The sequence below is a fragment of the Leopardus geoffroyi genome, chromosome C3 (genome assembly GCF_018350155.1).
Source record: "Leopardus geoffroyi isolate Oge1 chromosome C3, O.geoffroyi_Oge1_pat1.0, whole genome shotgun sequence".
NCBI classification, from domain to species: Eukaryota; Metazoa; Chordata; class Mammalia; order Carnivora; family Felidae; genus Leopardus; species Leopardus geoffroyi.
The window spans coordinates 29482758-29501180 of record NC_059338.1 but is presented as its reverse complement, the minus strand read 5'-3'; the positions used below and the strand labels follow the sequence as shown (position 1 = coordinate 29501180).

Here is an 18423-nt window from a genome sequence, read left to right as displayed (position 1 = left end):
AGAGAGGCATGCCTATGGTAGTATTTGGGCCATTCCCAGGCCTCAGGGAAGAGTCTACCAGCTACTTGGGGGCCAATGGAGGCACCTACAATGCTGAAGGGCTCTGTATTGGGCCTCCTTCTTCCCCTCCTGGGACAATGAAGCATTGCAGTGCAGAAGGTCCCCTGGAGCCCAGGGCTCCACTTTCGGAAAGAACATCTTGGGTTTATTGGACCACCCTCCTGGGACCTGGACTCCTCCCTCTCACTTCTACCCTCCTCAGTTCCTTTTCCGCTCTGCACCAGAGTGAGTTTCTAAAAATGCAAACTGGAAGGGCGCCTGGGTGGCTCAGTTGGTTAAGCATCCAACTCCGGCTCCAGTCATGATCTTGTGGTTTGTGGGTTCGAGCCCCACATTGGGCTCTGTGCTCACAGCTCAGAGTCTGGAGCCAGCTTCGGATTCTGTGTCTCCCTCTCTCTCTCTGCCCCTCCCCCATTTGTTCTCTCTCTCTCAAGAATAAATAAACATTAAAAAATAAAAAAATAAAATAATAAATGCAAACTGGGTCCTGTCACCCTTCCAGCTTAAATAAGCCTCAATAGCCCTTAGGACAGAGATCAATTCTTCAATGGTTCCTCAAGCCCACCTGTCCAAGCTCAGCTCATGTGGATCTTGCCCCAGGTCTCTGAGCTCCAGCTCCCCCGGCCCTCTATCAGTTCCTTCAGAGCACACGCTGCAGTTCGTAATTGGCTATTTATCATGTGTCTGCCCCGTTAGACTGTAACCCCCACGAGGGAAAGGCCCTGTCATTTGCTTACTTTTGTATTCCCAATGCCTCACACAGGGCCAGACCTGGGACCTGACATAGGGCAGGTGTTCAACACATACTTCTTGAATAAATGAAACACCAGCCTCTGACACCTAGCGTTAGGAACACACAGAGCGACAAATACATCTGCATGTGCGCGTGTCCACACACACACACACACACGCACACACACTGGAGTGGAAGAAGTCAAACATCTCCCTTCTAAGAACATATGCAGAGGTAGCTCCTATAGACTTGGCAGTGTGTTAATGAGTACATGTAAATATCCAATGCCCTCCCCTCGAAGGACACATTAGCCCCATTTCCCTTCTACCTCACTTGAATTCTGGATCAATCATTGCTTATTGGGGGCAGCAAACCAGTTCTCTGTCCTCAAGGAGACAGCAGGTGGCTCTTCCAAAGCAGACCAGGTGGGCTTCTCATCTTATCTCCTTCTGGGCCTCGCCTCCACTCCACTCTCCTTAAGAAAATACGTTAGGGGCACCTGGGTGGCTCAGTCGGTTGAGCGTCCGACTTCGGCTCAGGTCATGATCTCACAGCTTGTGAGTTCCAGCCCTGCGCTGGGCTCTGTGCTGACAGCTTGGAGCCTGGAGCCTGCTTTAGGTTGTGTGTCTCCCTCTCTCTCTGCCCCTCTCCTGCTCATGCTCGGTCTCTCTCTCTCTCCCTCAAAAATAAATAAACGTTAAAAAAAATTTTTTTAAAGAAAATGTTACCAGCCATCCTAGCCCCAATTCCCATTTTCTGTCCACACATCCTCAAAAACCCAACCATCTGCCTGCCACCTTCAGCCCCCAGCCCAGCTGGCTGGGTCACACCTTCTATCCCAAGAAAACCTACCTTCTCCCAGCAAGCCTCGAGGCTGTAGGACTCCCAGGGTCTCCCCCCGCCCCACACTGTCACTGAAGTGCACCTCCACGGTGTAGCCTTTGGGATCATGCCCTTTTGTCTAGTTCCCGAAGTCTGTTGCCTATTTGGTGCCACTTTGGGTTGTGATTCCCAAGAGGGCAGTGGCTTTATGTATTAGTGTGACTTATGGTGTCAAGGGTCTCAAGGAATCAGCTTAGCTGAAAAATTAGGGCTTTGGATGAGGCACCCCACCCCTGCTAAAAGGGGTTATATGAATGAGGCAAATGGAACAAACTTAACCAAGCCAATCTGGTTAAGAGCTTACAGGTCTGCAAACCGAGGAGGTGGATGAGCTGATGTCACAGGACCCTTCCATCTCTGACCTCCTCAGAGGCTAGGGCATTAACCCTGGGGGAGGGGGGCTGCCCTGCCAAGCCTGAGCTGGAGCCGGAGGAGGGAGGCGGGGTGAGTGGGAGGGGCAGAGAGAGCCTGGGGCGTCCGCAGTGACCTACATCTGCTCCCGGCACTGTCTGTCCACCAGCAGTCCATTCAGAGCCTTTAGCAGTGTGCAGCAGCTGGAAACAGGGAGGAGGGAGCAGACAGGAGGCTGGAGGTCGGCGGTGTGCCCAGGTAAGTGGGTACCTGGATGCCCACCCATGGCAGAGCAGGGCAGAGATGGGGATGCTGGAATGCTCTCTAACTTTTCTACTCAGGAAGGGGCAGGCAGTGGGCATGGGATCAGCCTGGGGCACGTTTGCTGGCTGGCTGATTCCACCCTGGGGTGCCTGTACAATCCCTTCTAGAGGACTCCAGGATATTTGGAAGAGAGAATCTCAGTGAGTCCTGTCTGAGCAGTTTTGTCCTGGCTCTGATTTTCCAGGCACTGTTTGGCTTAGAGTGTGAAATGATCAGGTTAAAAATCTGACTAGCTGTCTAGAATAAGGACTTCAGGTCTGGGGCTTGTTACATCTTGATTAATAACATGGTCAAAGCAGTTGAGACAAACCCCATTTGACTCTTCCTGCCTCAATTCTACCAGTTTGGAAGGTAGAGGCAGCAGCTACCTAGAGACGCAAGACGACGGCAGGTAGGGGCAGGGGCGAGCAGTGTTGAGGGCTATTGTTCCGGGACAGACCAGGAGACACTGCCCTGGGCTCCAGGGCTGAGAGTCATGATGGGCTAGGCATGACACGGCTGCTCTTTGGTGCTGAGAAAAATTGGGATTTCTTCTCAAAAGGGCAAAGAGAATTCATGGGAAGAGAATTCATTTCCTTCCTCCTCCCCTCTGATTGAGACCATATCCCTCTAGTCTCCCACCAAGCAGATCTCTTGCCCGTTTATCACTAACCTTGTCCCAAATCTGGCTTCCTGGAGAGAATGGGGGTGCAGAGGGCAAGGTGGCCGAATCTCGGACCCTTAAGTTCCTGTAGGGGTTCTGCTTCTCTCTCCCTTCTCAGCTGGGACCTGAAGGCAGGAGGCCAGAGGGAGAGCAGCGGTTAGCATTACACTTCATGTGTGACAAACAGCGGAGTAAGGGACTGAGAGCTGGTGGTGAGGGTGATGGGGGCGGGGGGTGATGAAAATGAAGATGACAACGAAGGTGTCCCTGTTGAACGCTGACTACTCCGGGGTGGGGGTCGTAGACAGGTGCCAGGGCATGGGACTGGGGAACGGGTGGGACACAGGCCCCTGCAGCTCCCGCCACTCATGATCGGCTGCGTCCTCCTCCATTGGCGGCTGCTCTCCATCATCCCTCGCCCTCCCTCATGACTCCCTGCTGCGCAGCGGCTGTGGCCCTGTGACCGCTCCAGAACGCAGTTGGCGCGCCATGGCATTCCAGCGCGCTGGGGGGCAGCCGCTGGGCTGTAGAGGGGACACCTTGAGGCCAGAAGTGGACAGTTGTGAAATGGAAGTGTCAGTTGGAGGGAAGAATTTGCTCTGTCATGTGTGATTCTATCCTGAACACAAGGCTCTTGGGGAAGGGAATGGCATCTTCAAAATGGAACCCCTCGGCCACGGGCCAAGCGCACAGGGGGTGGGACTGCTGGAGAATTCTTTCAAGACATCCCCCCACCACTGCCCTTCAATTCATGGCTCTCATCAAGGCTCTCATCCCAGCCCAAGGCCAAGCCCCCTCTCTCTCCTGGGTGGCACTCCCCATCAGCCATAATGGAAGGGAGCAATTGTGAAGAAATCAGGGGGAGATAGTGGTAATGGTGGTTGCAAAAGGCTGGAGAACATTTTGGTCACCTGACACTATAACTCACTGGCTTCAGAGGGGGGCCAGATGGATTTATGAGGATCCTGTCAGCCTGGGTCAAAAAGAGCTGAAGAACAGACAACTAAGGGATTCCCCCCTGCAGATCTGGTCATCAGTAGGATTCCAGATTGGTTGAGGGTGGGAGGCAGAAGGCTGCCGGGTCTTGCTAGAAAATCTCAGAGTTAGGGGAGGAGCCAGGAGTCCCAGAGAATATCCCTGGAAAACTGACATTCCAAAATCAAGAGGGGGCGGTCCACTAAATAGCTAAAGGAATCCCAAACGCCAGGAATTTGTTTTCCCTGAGCTTCGGGGAGGTTATGTCTCACCCTCTGAGTGGCCATCAGGCCTGGGGACGCACTCAAAGGCCAAGCCACCAGCTCAGGCTGTTACAAGCTCACCAGTTACAGGCTCAGCCCTGTGGTCTCCATTACCTGGGAAAGGTACAACCAAGCACCAACCTGCCTTCTCCCTGTCTCTGGGCAGGGAATTGCAGGACACAAATCGGTGTCATTAGGTGGGGTTAGAGAAGCTCTCAGGGACAACAACTCTACCCAGCTCCCATGCCAGAGAGCGACTGACGCCCCGATGGTGTGGGAGAGATGGGGTAAGACCAGCCTGCACCTCTCATAAACAATTCTGTCTTCTGTTCTCAGGAGATCAGCTGCCACCCTCGGTAACCAAAGAGGCACCCAAACTATGGCAGGTGAGAGAAAAGCTGACCTCCCCTCCCCTGCCCTGCCCCTCATCTGGGCTTCTCACTGGGTGGAGAAGAGGGAAGGATAGGGCTCAGAGGTCTTTGGGACTTCACCTGTCTCTTGGCTCTTTTTAGTCTCGGCTTTGGGTTTTAACTTGTTTTCCTGAATAAAGCCCCCCATGGGGAATCCCTTCACATTCTCCCTTCTCCAGCTTTACCCCCATGACGCTCCCAGGGTCTTCCCTGGGTGCTCCCTGCCCACTTCCCAGGGGCTCCATTCACACTGCTGGAGGACTGCCAGATTCCACTAGAAAATTCAAATGCCCTGCTCACAGGCAGGAGCTCTGGGAGATAGTCCTGCCCCCTGGTAGGATAGTGAGGATGGGTTCATGGTCCTTGGGTGCCTGGGTCAGTGCTCCATTGTGTCGAAGGGCCACCCATGAGGAAGAGTAGGAAGGGCTCATCTCCCTTTCCCCCACCTTTCCCAGGGAAGCCCCTCAAGAAATCCCGCCTTCATGGGGTGAGCATCCGGCAGCTGGTGGAGGAGATCCCCGAAGGCTTCAGCACCCCAGACTTCCAGCAGAAGCCCGTCCCCATGGCACTGCAGGAAGGTGAGACCTGGGAGGGGAGCTGCTGAGGGTGTGTGCAGTGGAGGGGGCTTGGGCGCTGTCTTTCCCAGCCTGCCTCCCAGCCCCCAAGTCCAGCACCAGGCCACGCCGTGTTTCCTTATACTTGTGCGGTGCCTGCCTGCCTGCATCCCCCGAAGGGCAAGGGACCTGAGGAGCCGAACGAAGAAAGGGAGTGAAGACATACTACAGTATGCTGAAACAAGAAATATTTGGGAATAAGATTGGGGGATGCTAACCGTGGAGCGGGAACGGTGGTGGTGTTTCTTAGCGCCCTCTCCTCTCCCTGCCTCCGAGCAGCTACTGTAGACACTATAAAAAGGAGTTAACGGGCTCCTGGGTGGTTCAGTTGGTTAGCGCCTGGCTCTTGACTTCAGCTCAGGTTGTGATATGGTGGTGAAATCAAGCCCCACGTTGGGCTCTGAGCCAAGCACAGAGCCTGCTTGGGATTCTCTCTCTCCCTCTCTCCTGCCCGTCTCCCGCTTGCACTCTCTCTCTTAATAAAATAAAATAAAATAAAATAAAATAAGTTAATTTGAGCCGTGTGAGAAAAGTGCCCAGGAAAGTGATGGCAGCAAAGGCTTTAGGGGGAAGGGATGAGAATTGGTGTTCTTTTCCCAACACAGCTTCCTGCAATACCTTGAGTTTACAACATTCCGGTATAAGAAAAAGAATGGCACTTTATTTTTCTAAATCTGACTTTAAGTCACCACTCAACAAAGTCATGAGAAATTGTCTTTCATCACTGGGGAGGGCCCTTGGGTCTTCTTCACTCCTCACTGATCTCTACTGAGATGTTCCTGGCAGGAGCCCAAGGGATTCCTTGAGGGTACACAGCGCCCAGCCTTCCAGGCCAAACATGGAACTCGGGCGCTTTTCTGAGGCTGGAACCCTGTGTCTCGGGACCATCCCACCTCGAGAGTGGACATGGAACCTACAAAAGACTCATCCCCTTCCCAGTCTTGGGAGAATCCTTCAGACTCCTTTCCTTACCCACTTGCAAAGAAATACCCCCTTCTGCCCCAAGCCTGCTTGCTTCCCCTTCCACACGGACAGTCTAGCCACACTCTGTGATACAGAAGCCAAGCAGGCATTGTCTGGAAATTCCTGCTCTCTGCCTGGCATCATAAGAGCCTTGGAGTCAAGGGCACCAAGGCCTGACACCTTTTTTGGAAAAGGCAGTTGAAATGCCTAAAGCAGTGAAAGTAACATAAATGAAAATCTCAATAAAGTACACTGTCACCCCTCCCCTAACCTGCCAATCTTTTGACCACTTTTCCTGCCCCAGGGAAAAATGCCATCTTTCGGGCCGTGGTCTGTGGGGAGCCCAGACCCAAAGTGCATTGGCAGTGCACCAAAGGTAACCTCAGTAACTCCAGCAAGTACGAGATCTCCTCTGCCCCTGGCAGCAAGGAGCACGTGCTACAGGTAAGATCTGAGTTCTCCCCCTGACCCAGGTCTACTCATTTCTTCCTGTCCCCTCGAAGGTCTCCCTGGTGGCCTCCAATCCCCAGAGGAGTAGGAGATGGTCCCAGTTGGGGACGAGTCCAATCAGATCCATCCTGTGGCTCCAGGTCGCCTGAGCCAGATGTGGATCTGGCTGCCCTGCGGGTACCTCTGCTGATAACCTGGCAGGTGGCAGAGGCTGGAGCTTAAGAATTCCAGCTCTGGAGTGTGACAGCCTGGCTTCCAATCCCAGGCCCACCACCTTGGCCTTGGAAAGTTACTTACTTCTCTGTTTCTGTACCTCTGTTTCCTCACCTGTAACATGGGGGTGATAACGGTACTTACTTTATGGTGTTGTTATGAATACAAAAGGTTGATGTAAAGTGTCTACTCAGTCCTGGCCTCCAGGGAGCGCTCTGTCCGTGCCGGCCAATATGAGTAATAATTACAGCTACCAGTCATGGAACACCTACTATGCGCTGGGCCTTGGGCTACACATTTGACATAGATTATATAACTCAATCCTGACCATTCACTACTTCTTGAGATGTTATCCTCACCTTCTAAGAAACAAAGGTTCAAAGAGGTGAAGTAATATACCCTAGGTGCCGTAGCCCATAATATATGACAGAGATGATATTCAGTCCCAGATCCATCCGATCCAAAAAAAAAACACGCGAGCTTTTTCTGCTATGCCACGTTGCCTCTGATGGCAGAGAGTTGGTACATCTGCTCTCTGTCATGATCCAGCTCTATGTTTTGGGCTCTGACTTTCTTGATGAAGACTGGGGGCTCCGCAAGGAAAGGGCTGTGTCTTGTTCATCTTTATACACTTATAGCCATGTCCAGTAAGTGGAGGAAAGGGAGGTGCTAGCCCTGTTCCCCTGGCCTTGGCCTCTCTGCAGATCAACAAGCTGACGGGTGAGGACACAGACGTGTACCGGTGCACAGCAGTGAACATGTACGGAGAAGCCACGTGCTCCACCAGGCTCATGGTCATCGAAGGTGGGCCTGTCCCCCTCCCCCTCTTCCTGTCTCGTCAGTGCTTGGATGTTGGCCCTGCTTTTCCCCTCAGAGACCTCAGAGGCTGTGCAGCTGGTGGGGTAAAAGGAGAGAGGGACACCAAGGCTGCTGCCCCATCTGGTGCCAGAGCGCTAACTCACTTTACTCACTTCCGCGCTAACTCTGCATCTGGTTTAAAAGGCGCACACTCAGCAGATGCCCCATGGCAGAGGCTCTGGATGATATTCTCTTAAACCCTTGGAATGAGGGCAGGAGCTGGAGGTTGGTGTCTGGTCCTGAACCTTCTGCTCACTCCTTCAATGGGCTTCATTTTCTTCTCTGGGCCTCAGTTCTCCACTGTACAAAGGATCCTTTGTACAGGCTTACGTCCGAGGTGACAGTCAGATATGTGGGGTCGGTTTGTTTGCTTTGGCTTGCACAATGTTTCCAAATTTTAAGTTACTTGTCCACGGGTAATAACGGGAAGGTACATGTCTCTTGAGAAAGCAGATATAGTCTTTCAATTGGCTATACTGTATACAAGTAACAGAAAACCCTACTACGAATAGCCCAAGAAATAGACACTTCAGCATGTCACATGATAAGAAGTCCTGAGGTCAGAGTCCAGGGATCAAACCACAGCTCAGGGCTGTCACGGGACAGCCAGACTCTTCCTGTCTCGCTGCTCTGCTACCCGAAGAGGCTGGTTTATCTCCTCAGAGTCATAAAACAACTGCTGCAGACCCACACTGAATCCACAGACAGACGCACCGGGTACATCTGGCCCTCTTATCAAGAAAGCCAAAGCATTCTCAGAAAGTCCTTGGAGACTTCTGTTTATATCTCATTGGCCAGAACCGTGTCACTCACACGGCCACTCCTAGTTGCAAGGGAAGCCAGTATTTAGCTTTTCCGGCCTCCTTCCTACTAGTGGGAGTGGATAGGTGATGAGGACAAGGATTGGGAATGGCTGCAGGGTCAGCCAAACGGCAGTGTCTGACTTCTTTGGCAACATTGGCCTGTACCCCGAAACGGCAGCTCCCAGGTGCCGGAAGAGCCCCTCCAGAGACAGTTCAGTGTGCCGTCACCCACGGTCACCTCACTCACTTCTGCCACCTCCCTGTCCCTGCAGCCATGTCAGTGGGCCTCCCCTGCATGCGATGATAATCAGGTGAGTTCCACCTCCATCATGCTAAGGCCCTGGGGTACCAAAGCTTATGACAGACAGACCATCCGCCCTATTGAGCCCTCTTGCTGAGCCCTTGCTGTGACTTGGAGGTCAGTGGAGAGGGCAGGGCCCTGGCACTCAGCTGGCTCTCAGGAAGACCACCAATGTGTCTTGTTTCTCTCCCCATCTGTCCACATTAACTCCCTCCTCTCCTCCTGATGGTCCAGTTGGCTTTCGGAAGAATCGGAAGAGGCACAAGGAACCCCAGGAGGGTAGGTGGAAGGGTAGCCAGAAATCTCCTTGGGATTGGGGGAATGGGCTACTCCTTGTCTGGTGCTCCCTACCTGGCCAAACCCTTACCTTATGGAGCATAACCAGTGCCCAGGAGAGCCTGTTCAAAAGCTTGGCTGTCAGCCATGGACCACAGGTCCTCAGACTGCCCACCCCACCCTACTCCCATTGCTACGGAGTAGCCCCGGGTTAGCCCCTGGGCATCCCATCCTGGGCTTGGGGCCTCATTCCTGCTCCTTTTCTAGACCTCAGGAAGGAGTTGATGGACTACCGAAATCTCCTGAAAAAGAGGTGGGTCTGGGCTTTCCAGGGGCAGGGGTGAAGGCTCCCTGCTACTTCCATGGGCAAGCCAGGCTCAGCTCTCCACTCCACCGGCTAGGAAGCTAGACTGCAGGTGGCCAATGGGAGGAGGTGGAGGACTGACCTGGGAGCTCCGCCGCCTTTAAGCTCTATGTCCTTAATCATCTGTCCTGTCTGGGTCCTGATTTACTCCTTTGTAAAGTGGGATGCTCCGCTAGAACAATGATATTTTAAAAAAAGTGTTAAAGTAACAGAATAATCTGCACTCTCCCCCTTCCCCCCGCCCTGCGCATCTTTCTCAGAAATACACAAAAAAAAGTTGTTAGGAGTGGTGTTTCTCCTGCGAGCAAGTTTGCACTGTGGGGAGAAGGCGGACGCACCCATCTCTGGGTCCATCGTGTCCTGACAGTGGTCAGTCCCAGAGCCCAGCTTCCCTGTCCCTTTCTTCCAGGGCAGAGAGAGCAGCTCCCCACGGGCCCCTCGGGGGGGGGGGCCAGGCCCGGGAGACCAGCTCCTGGGGCTCCCCCAGGGCTCCTCTGGCCTCTGACCCACCCACCCTGCTCCCCAGGGCCCCGCCTCCCACCAAGAAAAAGCCGGACCTGGAGCAGGTGTGGCAGCTGCTGATGACGGCCGACCGCAAGGACTACGAGCGGATCTGCCTGAAGTACGGCATCGTGGACTACCGCGGCATGCTGCGCAAGCTGCGGGAGATGCGCAAGGAACACGAGGACAAGATGGCCCAGGTACCCTCTCCTGGGCCGCAGCCCGGTGCCTCGCGGGCGCCCCCTCCTGGAGCTGCGCTTGGTAGAGGACCCGCCCTCGTCCGCACTGTCCCCGCCCAACCCCGGTGTCAGGCCAAGGACCCAGGCCTCAAAGTCCACGACTTGGCTTTAAAATCTGGCTCTGATACTTACTAAAATCTGGGGCTTTGGGAAAGTTAGGGCCTCCGTATCTTGGTTTCCTTATTTGTAAAATGGGTGTTCTAGACATACCTGCCTCTTAGGCTTAGTGAGAGGATGAACGAGGGAAGGTTCTTACGGCACCCAGCCGGGTGCTGCAAGGTCTTCCGGTCAGCTGTCGGCCTCCCCAGACCTTGGACACCTGTCTTATTTCTAAAAGCTTCCAGTGGAGGGAATTCCACAGTGTCCTATAAACTGCAGGAACTTCTGCCCTGGGTCTAACCTAACTATAGCATCAGTCTGATTTTGTCTTCTGGAAATGCAAAACAACTAGTTTCCATCATCCTGAAAATAGTATTTTATCATTTTTGAAGGTGGTTCATCAAACATCCTGGGACTCAGTTTCTGTCCTCCAAGCTTTCTCACTGACCTTATCACAGGGTTTTGCACACAGTGGGAGCTCAACTAAATTTTTATTGGACGGAATAACAGATGAACAGAAAAGCCCTCCCAGGTTCTCAGAGCACTTGGACACCTGGGGTCCTTTCTCGCTTTCCTTGCTGACCTGATGTCTCACCTTGGAAAATTTCTTCCCACCTGTAAAATGGGCAAATGCATGCTCCAGTGGGGCACTGGGGGGCTGGGGTCTGCGGGTTTGGAGTGCCCTGATTAGAGAGTTCAGACAGCTCCCCGGGCGGGTTTGTCTTCCGTAGTATGTCAACGCCATCTCCAACCTGAGACACATCAAGGTCAGCAAGGAGGGGGTCGCAACGTTTGACCTGGAGCTGGACCTCAAGTATTCTGGGAGCAAGATTTACCTGTATAAGGTGAGGCCGGAGGAGCCATTGAAGGGGGAGGGATCTGGCAGGGATGCTGCAGGTCCTGGGCGGGGAGGAAATAGGGGCCCACGGGTTCTCCTCTGGGAGCAATTCAGGTCCACAGATGGTGAGTCCTGCATCGTATGGAATTCCTGGTTCGGGTGAGGTCAAACTTTGGTGTGGACAGTTCGCAGAGTGCTCTTACCTCTCATTACGCAGCCAAGTTCTCCAGCCAGGGCACGGGGACAGGCGGCGGCGGGGGTTAAAAGAGGATTCTGAGAAGTCCCCCATCCAATTCTGCACCCCCATCCATCTAGCTCTCTCTCCAGAGATCTGACACATCCTTGCATGGGCTCCAATAGTAACTGCCTGTCAACAAAGTGGGAACTGGAGCAGATGTGTGTGTTGGGGGAGGAAACAGAGCACAGCAATTCTAGTTCTATGGTCAGACTCATCCTGGCTCCACCACTTACTGGCTGTGGGACCCCAGGCAAGATGCTTACCGTCCCTGTGCCTCGGGGTCCTCACATGTAAAGTGAGGGTCATGTAGGACCTATCTCATGGCACAATTAAAAGATGAATGAGATTATATATGATTTACCACTTTTCTTAGCTCTGTTCTCCTCCTGCCCCCTTCCCCCTCCCCTGGGCTCACCTTGGTTTCCCTGCTCCAACTGGTCCTGCTGCCTGTCACGTCTATGGTCTTCCCCGCAGCCAGGCTTCCCCTGGCCACCTTGTGTGACACTGTTGTGCCCCCCCAACCCCATCCTGCCTTCCTGAATCTGTACCCTCCTCTCTCTTTTCTTTTTTTCCCTAGTTCTATCCCTTTCTAATATACGTTATATTGCCTGCTTATGATATTGGTTGTTTGTCTGTGTCCCTCGAAGGAATTTTAGCTCCCTGGGGGCAGGAATCTTTGTTGTATTCACTGATGCACCCCAAGTACCTAAAACAGTGCCTGGCACACAGTAGACAACCGAAGATGAGCTATTATTAGTATCTGGCACATAGCAAATCTATCCAGGCTTTAGCTAAAAGGAAGGGTTTTGTAGAGCCCTGAGGGTATCTGATAGAACTCTCTCGCGACCCTCTGGGAACAAATGTGCTGCCCCCCCCCCCCCCCCCCGGGCTCCTGGTGGTGCCTCCCTGCCCCCTGCTAACCCCCTCAGGCCACTTGGTAGTTGCTCTACTCAATCTCAGCTGAGATCTCCCACTCTCAGGTGCCTCTTGGGTAACACTTACAGATTATTTACTCCATGGTGAGAGTCAAGGACACTCCTAGGACATTTATTCCCCTTCACCTCGCATTCCCTGTTCTCAAGGCCTCTGAGCCCTGCTCTCCACCCCCTGCTCCTGTCCCCCTCCCATCCCCCGTGTGGTTCCAACAATATGTTGTCTGGTGCCTGGGCCAGTGAGAGAAAGCTGTCAGAATGGGGTTGGGGCAGGAGGTCCTGGGGACCCACTGAGGCCCTGAACCCTCCTCTTCGTTTCTCCGCCTCAGGATGGTGAGATGATCCCCTACGGCTTCGACAACCAGATCAAGCACTGTCTGCGGCAGCTGGGGAAACGTTACCGCTTCCAGATCCGGGACCTGCATCCTGAGGATGCTGGCATTTACCAGGTCAAGGTGGAGGATGTGGAAATCTTCTCCACGGATCTGGATGCTAGCGGTGGGTGCTCTTCCCCTCAGAAGTTCGAATGGGGGAGATCCGTGAGGAGGGGGGCTCATGCCATGGTTGGGGGGAAGAGAAATGTGATGTGCCCCCTACCCCTGCCTTGCCAAGACTGTTCAGAAGAGGAAGATACACCCAGATGTTAAATTGAAGTGATCTCGGCTTTCCAAAAGTCTTGGTCCAAGGTCTATGTTCTCTTGGTGCTGAGTTCCAGCCACAGACATACAATATCCATGCCATACGCCTGCTCACAGACCTTCTGCAGCAACCAATTATTTCCAGATTAGGTCCAAATTAATACCACTCCTCCCTCATCACTCCTTTCTGATGCAGACTCTCACTTCCCAGACCCCCCCCCCCCCCCCAGCAAGAAGCTCTACCCAGGTTAGGCACACTTGTGCCCCCCCCACCCCCCCCCTCCCGTACAGACCTCTTCCCTGCCTCTAGTGCCCACACCTCACCCGGGAACCGTCCCTTCCTCCCTCATTAAACTCTGCCCCATCCCACAAGTAGCTGTGTATGCAATCTCCACCACCCCCCCGCCCCCCTCCACCGAAGCACTTGACAGCTCCAGAGGCTTCCTGGGAGGAGGAGAGACTGGAGAAGAAAGCTTTGGGCAGATAGAGTGTAAAGAACATGGTTCTAAATCAAGGTTGAGAAAAAAGAGGGCATGAGATCTCTGGTATGCCTGGTATAGGGGAGAGGGGCAGGGGCTTTGGAATCAGCCAGACCTGGGTGTGAATTCTGACCAGGTTGCCTCTTGGTTGGGTAAAACTGGGGCAAATCGTTGAACTTCTGAAGGCTCTGTTTCCTTTCCTATAAAAAGGAAATAATAATACCTACCTTGGAAGTGGTCACAAGAATACATAAGATAACATATATAAAGCACTGGCAGTCAGCATATAGGTTTTCTTCATGTACCCATCTTACCCCGAGATACAATTTCTGGATTTAGGATTACAGAATTCCAGAGCTGAAAACAGTCTTACTATTCATAACCTAATTATAATCCCTCATTTTATGGGGGGGGGGGACCATCACCTGGGGTAAGGAGGTGACCTGTCCAAGATGACACAAGGGGTTTGTGGCTGAGCTGGTCTGAACCTGGGCTTCTGACCAAGCAGCCCCACCGTGTCGGGTCACACTGCGTCATGTTGCCAAGCTGACACCCCCATTCCTACCTCCTGGACAGCCATCCCCGCCAGAGTGGTGGTCCCGCTGGCTGAGGCCCACTGTGAAGAGCAGGGTGACGCCGTCTTCGAGTGTGTTCTCTCCAACCCCTGCCCCAATGCCACCTGGAATTTCCGGCACCGGCCACTCCAACTCAGCAACAAATATGAAGTGTCTGTGTCTCCTGATGGGCTGACCCACCGTCTGGTGGTAAGGGGGGCCCATTTCTCAGACATGGGCCTCTACTCGCTTGGCACTGGGTTCCACAGCTCTAGCGCCTGGCTGGTGGTTGAAGGTGAGTGGTTCACACCTCTGTCTTTCCCTGCCTCTACCAAGGCAAGCCTCAGGGCCGAGGAGGGCATGAAGAAGGTCAGGAGTAGGGGCTCCCTTTGGTCAGTCATTTGCTTTTGAGGATTCCTTCCCTGTCAGAGAATGAGGAAGGCTCCCGAGATCTATTCCTGAGCTGTTGTGATGTAGGCCCTTCACTGCCAGCCGGGTCGACCTCAGCTATATCTCCTCCACGAGGCCTCTGGAATTACTCTGGGGGTGCAGATCCAAGATGGCCTGAGGGTCCTGGCCAGCGCTTGGCCCAAGTTCAGTATGAGTGAGAAGTCCCTGGGTTAGGCCAAAGAACACCCTTAAATCCCCCTAGGGATGTGGGCTCAAGGTGATCTCAGGAAACTAAACTGGGCATTTGTAAGGCAGATGGTGGGGCAAATAGATCTTTTAAAAACCATGCAACTGCTCGTGGCAGTTTGATAAGGAGATGAGTTTGGGGTTATGTGTTTTCTCCAAAAATCCTCATGAAGCACATAGCAGCAGCGGGATGGTCTGTGGCTTGAGGGCTGGGGGAGGTGGTGATAGGATTCATCTATCAGTGAGCTGGCACACCCTGGCTTCTGAGATGGTCAGCTTTTTCTCTACTGGGGAACCTGAAGGTCAGTCAAAGCAGTTGGGGTCAGACAGGTGCCTTGGCCTGATTTAACGGGTCTTTTCTTTCGTCTCTCTGTGGGGCCATTGACCTCTCACCAAAGCTGGGAAGGATAAAGGCCTTATGACCACAAGTGATTACCACCAGCTGCAAGCACAAGGAGCCCAGACTTCAGAAGCAGAAGATTCCAGGAGCGTCGGTGGCAAGGGAGGGAAACCCAGAGAACAGGGCCCCCTGGAGGGCTCCCTTAATGGGGCCAGGCCTGCTTCTGAGCTACAGCTCACAGCTGGCTCAGAGACAGGTGGCCTTGGTGGGCATGGCTATTCCTTGATGGAGGGTGATGGGGCAGCTGGCTCAGCCTGGGGCCCTGGACAGGCAAGAAAGGGCTTTGGGGAAGCAGAGGGATACACAGTCACTCCCCCTGGGGAAAATCAGCTGCACAGGGAGGGAGGCTGGGACAGAAGCCTTCCAGGGAGCCCCTATACACAGGGAGAAGGCCTGGAATCAGGTTTGGGCCTCACGGAAGGTCAACAGCAAGATCATGGCAGGGACAGTGATGGGGACAGATGTGGTAGGACAGCAGGAGGCTGGGAGGCTAAGTCCAGGCACTCTCAGGTTGGAGGCCTGGGAAGCGGTGGGGAAGGAAAGGAATACAGAGAAGATCATCAGAGTCCCCTGGACAGGCATAGCCAGGAACAACTCTGCAGTGCTCATCTGGGACCTGGGAGAGGAAAGACAGCTCTGAGGGGATCCCAGTCTGGTCCTGTGGGCTCTTGGTCAGAAGAGGAAATGATGGAGATTTTGCAGGAGGGAAGCCTGGGTGAGGTGGACGGAGGGGGTGATTGGAGCAGGGAAAGGCAGAAAGGAGCAAATAGGGCAGTGTGGGGTAGTGGGACTGACCTGGGGGAAGCCAGAGACAGTCATAGGGCAGGTGGTCCTGGGGCCCAGGAGTACTCTGGAGAAAGAGCTTCTAGCTCCAAGGCAGGCATAGGCCCTGAGTCCTGGGGCTCTCAGGGAGGTAGAGATGCTCATAATGGGGAAGCAAGGGGTTTCTGGGGGCCAGAGGAATCTCTAGGAAAGAACTTCCAGGAATCATCAATATCTGGTAGCAGAAAATTCCTCCTGGGACGAGAGGGGCCTGAGGACAAAGCTGAGGGTTCACTACAGGCAGACGATCGTGGCCCAGGGAAGTCTGTGGGTGGGGGAAACGGCTACAAAACTAGCCCTGGAGGCCCAGGAGGTCCTGGGGGCTGGGAAAAGGGCCTACAGGGACTCCGGGGAAGGGAGGGCCAGGAGACAGCAGGGGGCTTGGGTGAGGCAGGGCATGACTCCGGAAGCCTCCAGTATTCACAAAGCTGGACAGCAGGGCAGTGGGGAGCAGAGGGTAGTAGCAGAATAGAGTCTGAGAGCACAGGTCCTTGGGATGACGCAGGGTCCAGCCTCAGCAAAACTGGGGCTCACCATGGACCTGGAATGTTGGGGTCTAGTGTAGGGGATGGTGGTGTGGGTGGTGCCCAAGGGGCTGGACTGATGAGATCTGGTCAGGGGGTGGATACCAGAAGCCACAGGCTAATTGGGTCTCCAAGCCTGGGTGCTCAGGGGTCTGGGAGGACACTAGGAGACCCTGATGGGTTAAGAGGTCCAGGGACAACAGGTTCTGAACCAGACTTCTGGAATGGGTCAGGGGCCTCCAGAGGACAAAGACCCAGAGGTGAGACAGGCTATGAGGATGGCTTAGGAGGTGCAAGGAGAATAGGATCTAGGTATGGTGGTGGCTTAGGGTATGCCAGGGAACTAGGTCTTGAAAATGCGGCTGGTTTTGATGATGGCTCAGTGACGTCAGGAGAAATGGGATCTGGTTATGGCACTGGTTGTAGAGTTGCCTCTGGGACACCTAGGGGAACAGAGTCTGAGGAAGGGGGTGGTTATAGGCATGGCTCAGGGGTACCTGGGGAAATGTGGTCTGGAAACAAAGATGGTTCTGGTCCTGCAATAAGGGGGTCTGGGAAACTTGCTAGTCTCAAGAGTGGCTCAGGTAGCCCTGAAAGAGGGCCCATGGATGAAGCCAGGATACATCCAGAGGCCAGGGATGCATCCAGAGGCCAAGGGGATACTGGCCCTGGGGGAAGGCATCATTCTCATGGTGGCCTAGGGAGTCCTGGGACAGTGGGGTCTGTAGGTAGAGGTGGCCACGGGGCCTCTACAACAGTGGAGACTGTTGGGGAGGGACATGCGGAAGCAGAACCAGGGGTCTCTGGAAGAATAAGACCCTGGGGTCAGACTGGAGACTATGGGGACTTCAGAGCCTCAGGGTCTCTGGGGGCCTTTGGAGAAGGAGGCCATGAAGATGGCTCTGGGGGAGCAGGAGCCATGGAGCCAGGGTATCTGAAGGCAGGAGGTAAAGTGAATGACGGGGGTAGGACCAGGGACCTTGGTGCTAGGGCCTCTGGAGCTGGAGCTGGTCATTGGGATGATACCAGGTTCCCTGAGGCACTAGCTCCTCATGCTGGGGCCAGTTCCAAGAGCCAGGGGGCTTATGGCTCTGGTGATGTGCTGGGTTATGGGGGTGAATCAGGAATTCGAGGGCCTCAGCAAATTGGAAGGAGAACAGCTTATGGAGAAAGGTCAGGGGGTCTTGGGCCTGGGGGGATCGGGCCAGGGGGTGAGGAAGGTTATAAGGATGGTATTGGGCCCTCTGGGGGAATAGGGTTTGTAGATGAGGTAGGCTATAGGAAAGATTTGGGAGCTCCTGAGGGAATGGGTTCAGTGGGTAAGGCAGATCATAGGGTTGGTTTGGAGGGTTCTGGGAGAATTGGGTCAGGGGGTGAGACAGGTTATAGGGATGGTCTGGGGGGTTCTGGGAAAATGGGGTCAGGGGGTGAGATAGGTTATAGGGATGGTCTGGGGGGTTCTGGGAAAATGGGGTCAGGGGGTGAGGCAGGTTATGGGGATGGCTTAGGGGGTTCTGGGAGAATGGGGTCAGGGGGTGAGATAGGTTATAGGGATGGTCTGGGGGGTTCTGGGAAAATGGGGTCAGGGGGTGAGGCAGGTTATGGGGATGGCTTCAGGGAACCTGGGAGAATGAGGATGGGGGGTGAGGCAGGTTATAAGGATGGTTTGGGGAGTTCTGGGAGAATGGGGTCACAGGGTGATACAGGTTATGGGGATGGCTTGGAGGGTTCTGGGAGAATGGGAATGGAGGGTGGGAAAGGTTATAAGGATGGTTTGGGGGGTTCTGGGAGAATTGGGTCAGAGGGTGAAATAGGTTGTAGGGATGGTCTGGGGGGTTCTGGGAAAATGGGGTCAGAGGGTGAGGCAGGTTATGGGGATGACTTGGGGGGTTCTGGGAGAATGAGGATGGGGGGTGGGGCAGGTTATAAGGGTGGCTTGGAGGGTTCTGGGAGAATCGGGTCAGGTTATGATGATGGCTTGGAGGATTCTGGGGGAATGGGGTCAAGGGGTAAGGCAGGCTATGGGGATGGCTTGGAGGA

General features: G+C 54.1%; 1 protein-coding gene across 1 annotated transcript in view; it reads left to right on the top strand.

The window, feature by feature from the left end:
- Window positions 1–2173: 2173 nt before the first annotated feature.
- IGFN1 (immunoglobulin like and fibronectin type III domain containing 1) overlaps window positions 2174–18423 on the top strand; it is a 32490-nt gene continuing 16240 nt past the window's right edge. The window contains exons 1-12 of the mRNA XM_045456542.1: window positions 2174–2284; window positions 4568–4617; window positions 5097–5219; window positions 6523–6662; window positions 7586–7685; window positions 9078–9122; window positions 9387–9432; window positions 10010–10184; window positions 11054–11167; window positions 12660–12828; window positions 14024–14296; window positions 15036–15085. Coding sequence (XP_045312498.1) covers window positions 4611–4617; window positions 5097–5219; window positions 6523–6662; window positions 7586–7685; window positions 9078–9122; window positions 9387–9432; window positions 10010–10184; window positions 11054–11167; window positions 12660–12828; window positions 14024–14296; window positions 15036–15085 — 1242 coding nt within the window. The 5' untranslated portion in view covers window positions 2174–2284; window positions 4568–4610. The remainder of the gene's footprint in view (window positions 2285–4567; window positions 4618–5096; window positions 5220–6522; window positions 6663–7585; window positions 7686–9077; window positions 9123–9386; window positions 9433–10009; window positions 10185–11053; window positions 11168–12659; window positions 12829–14023; window positions 14297–15035; window positions 15086–18423) is intronic.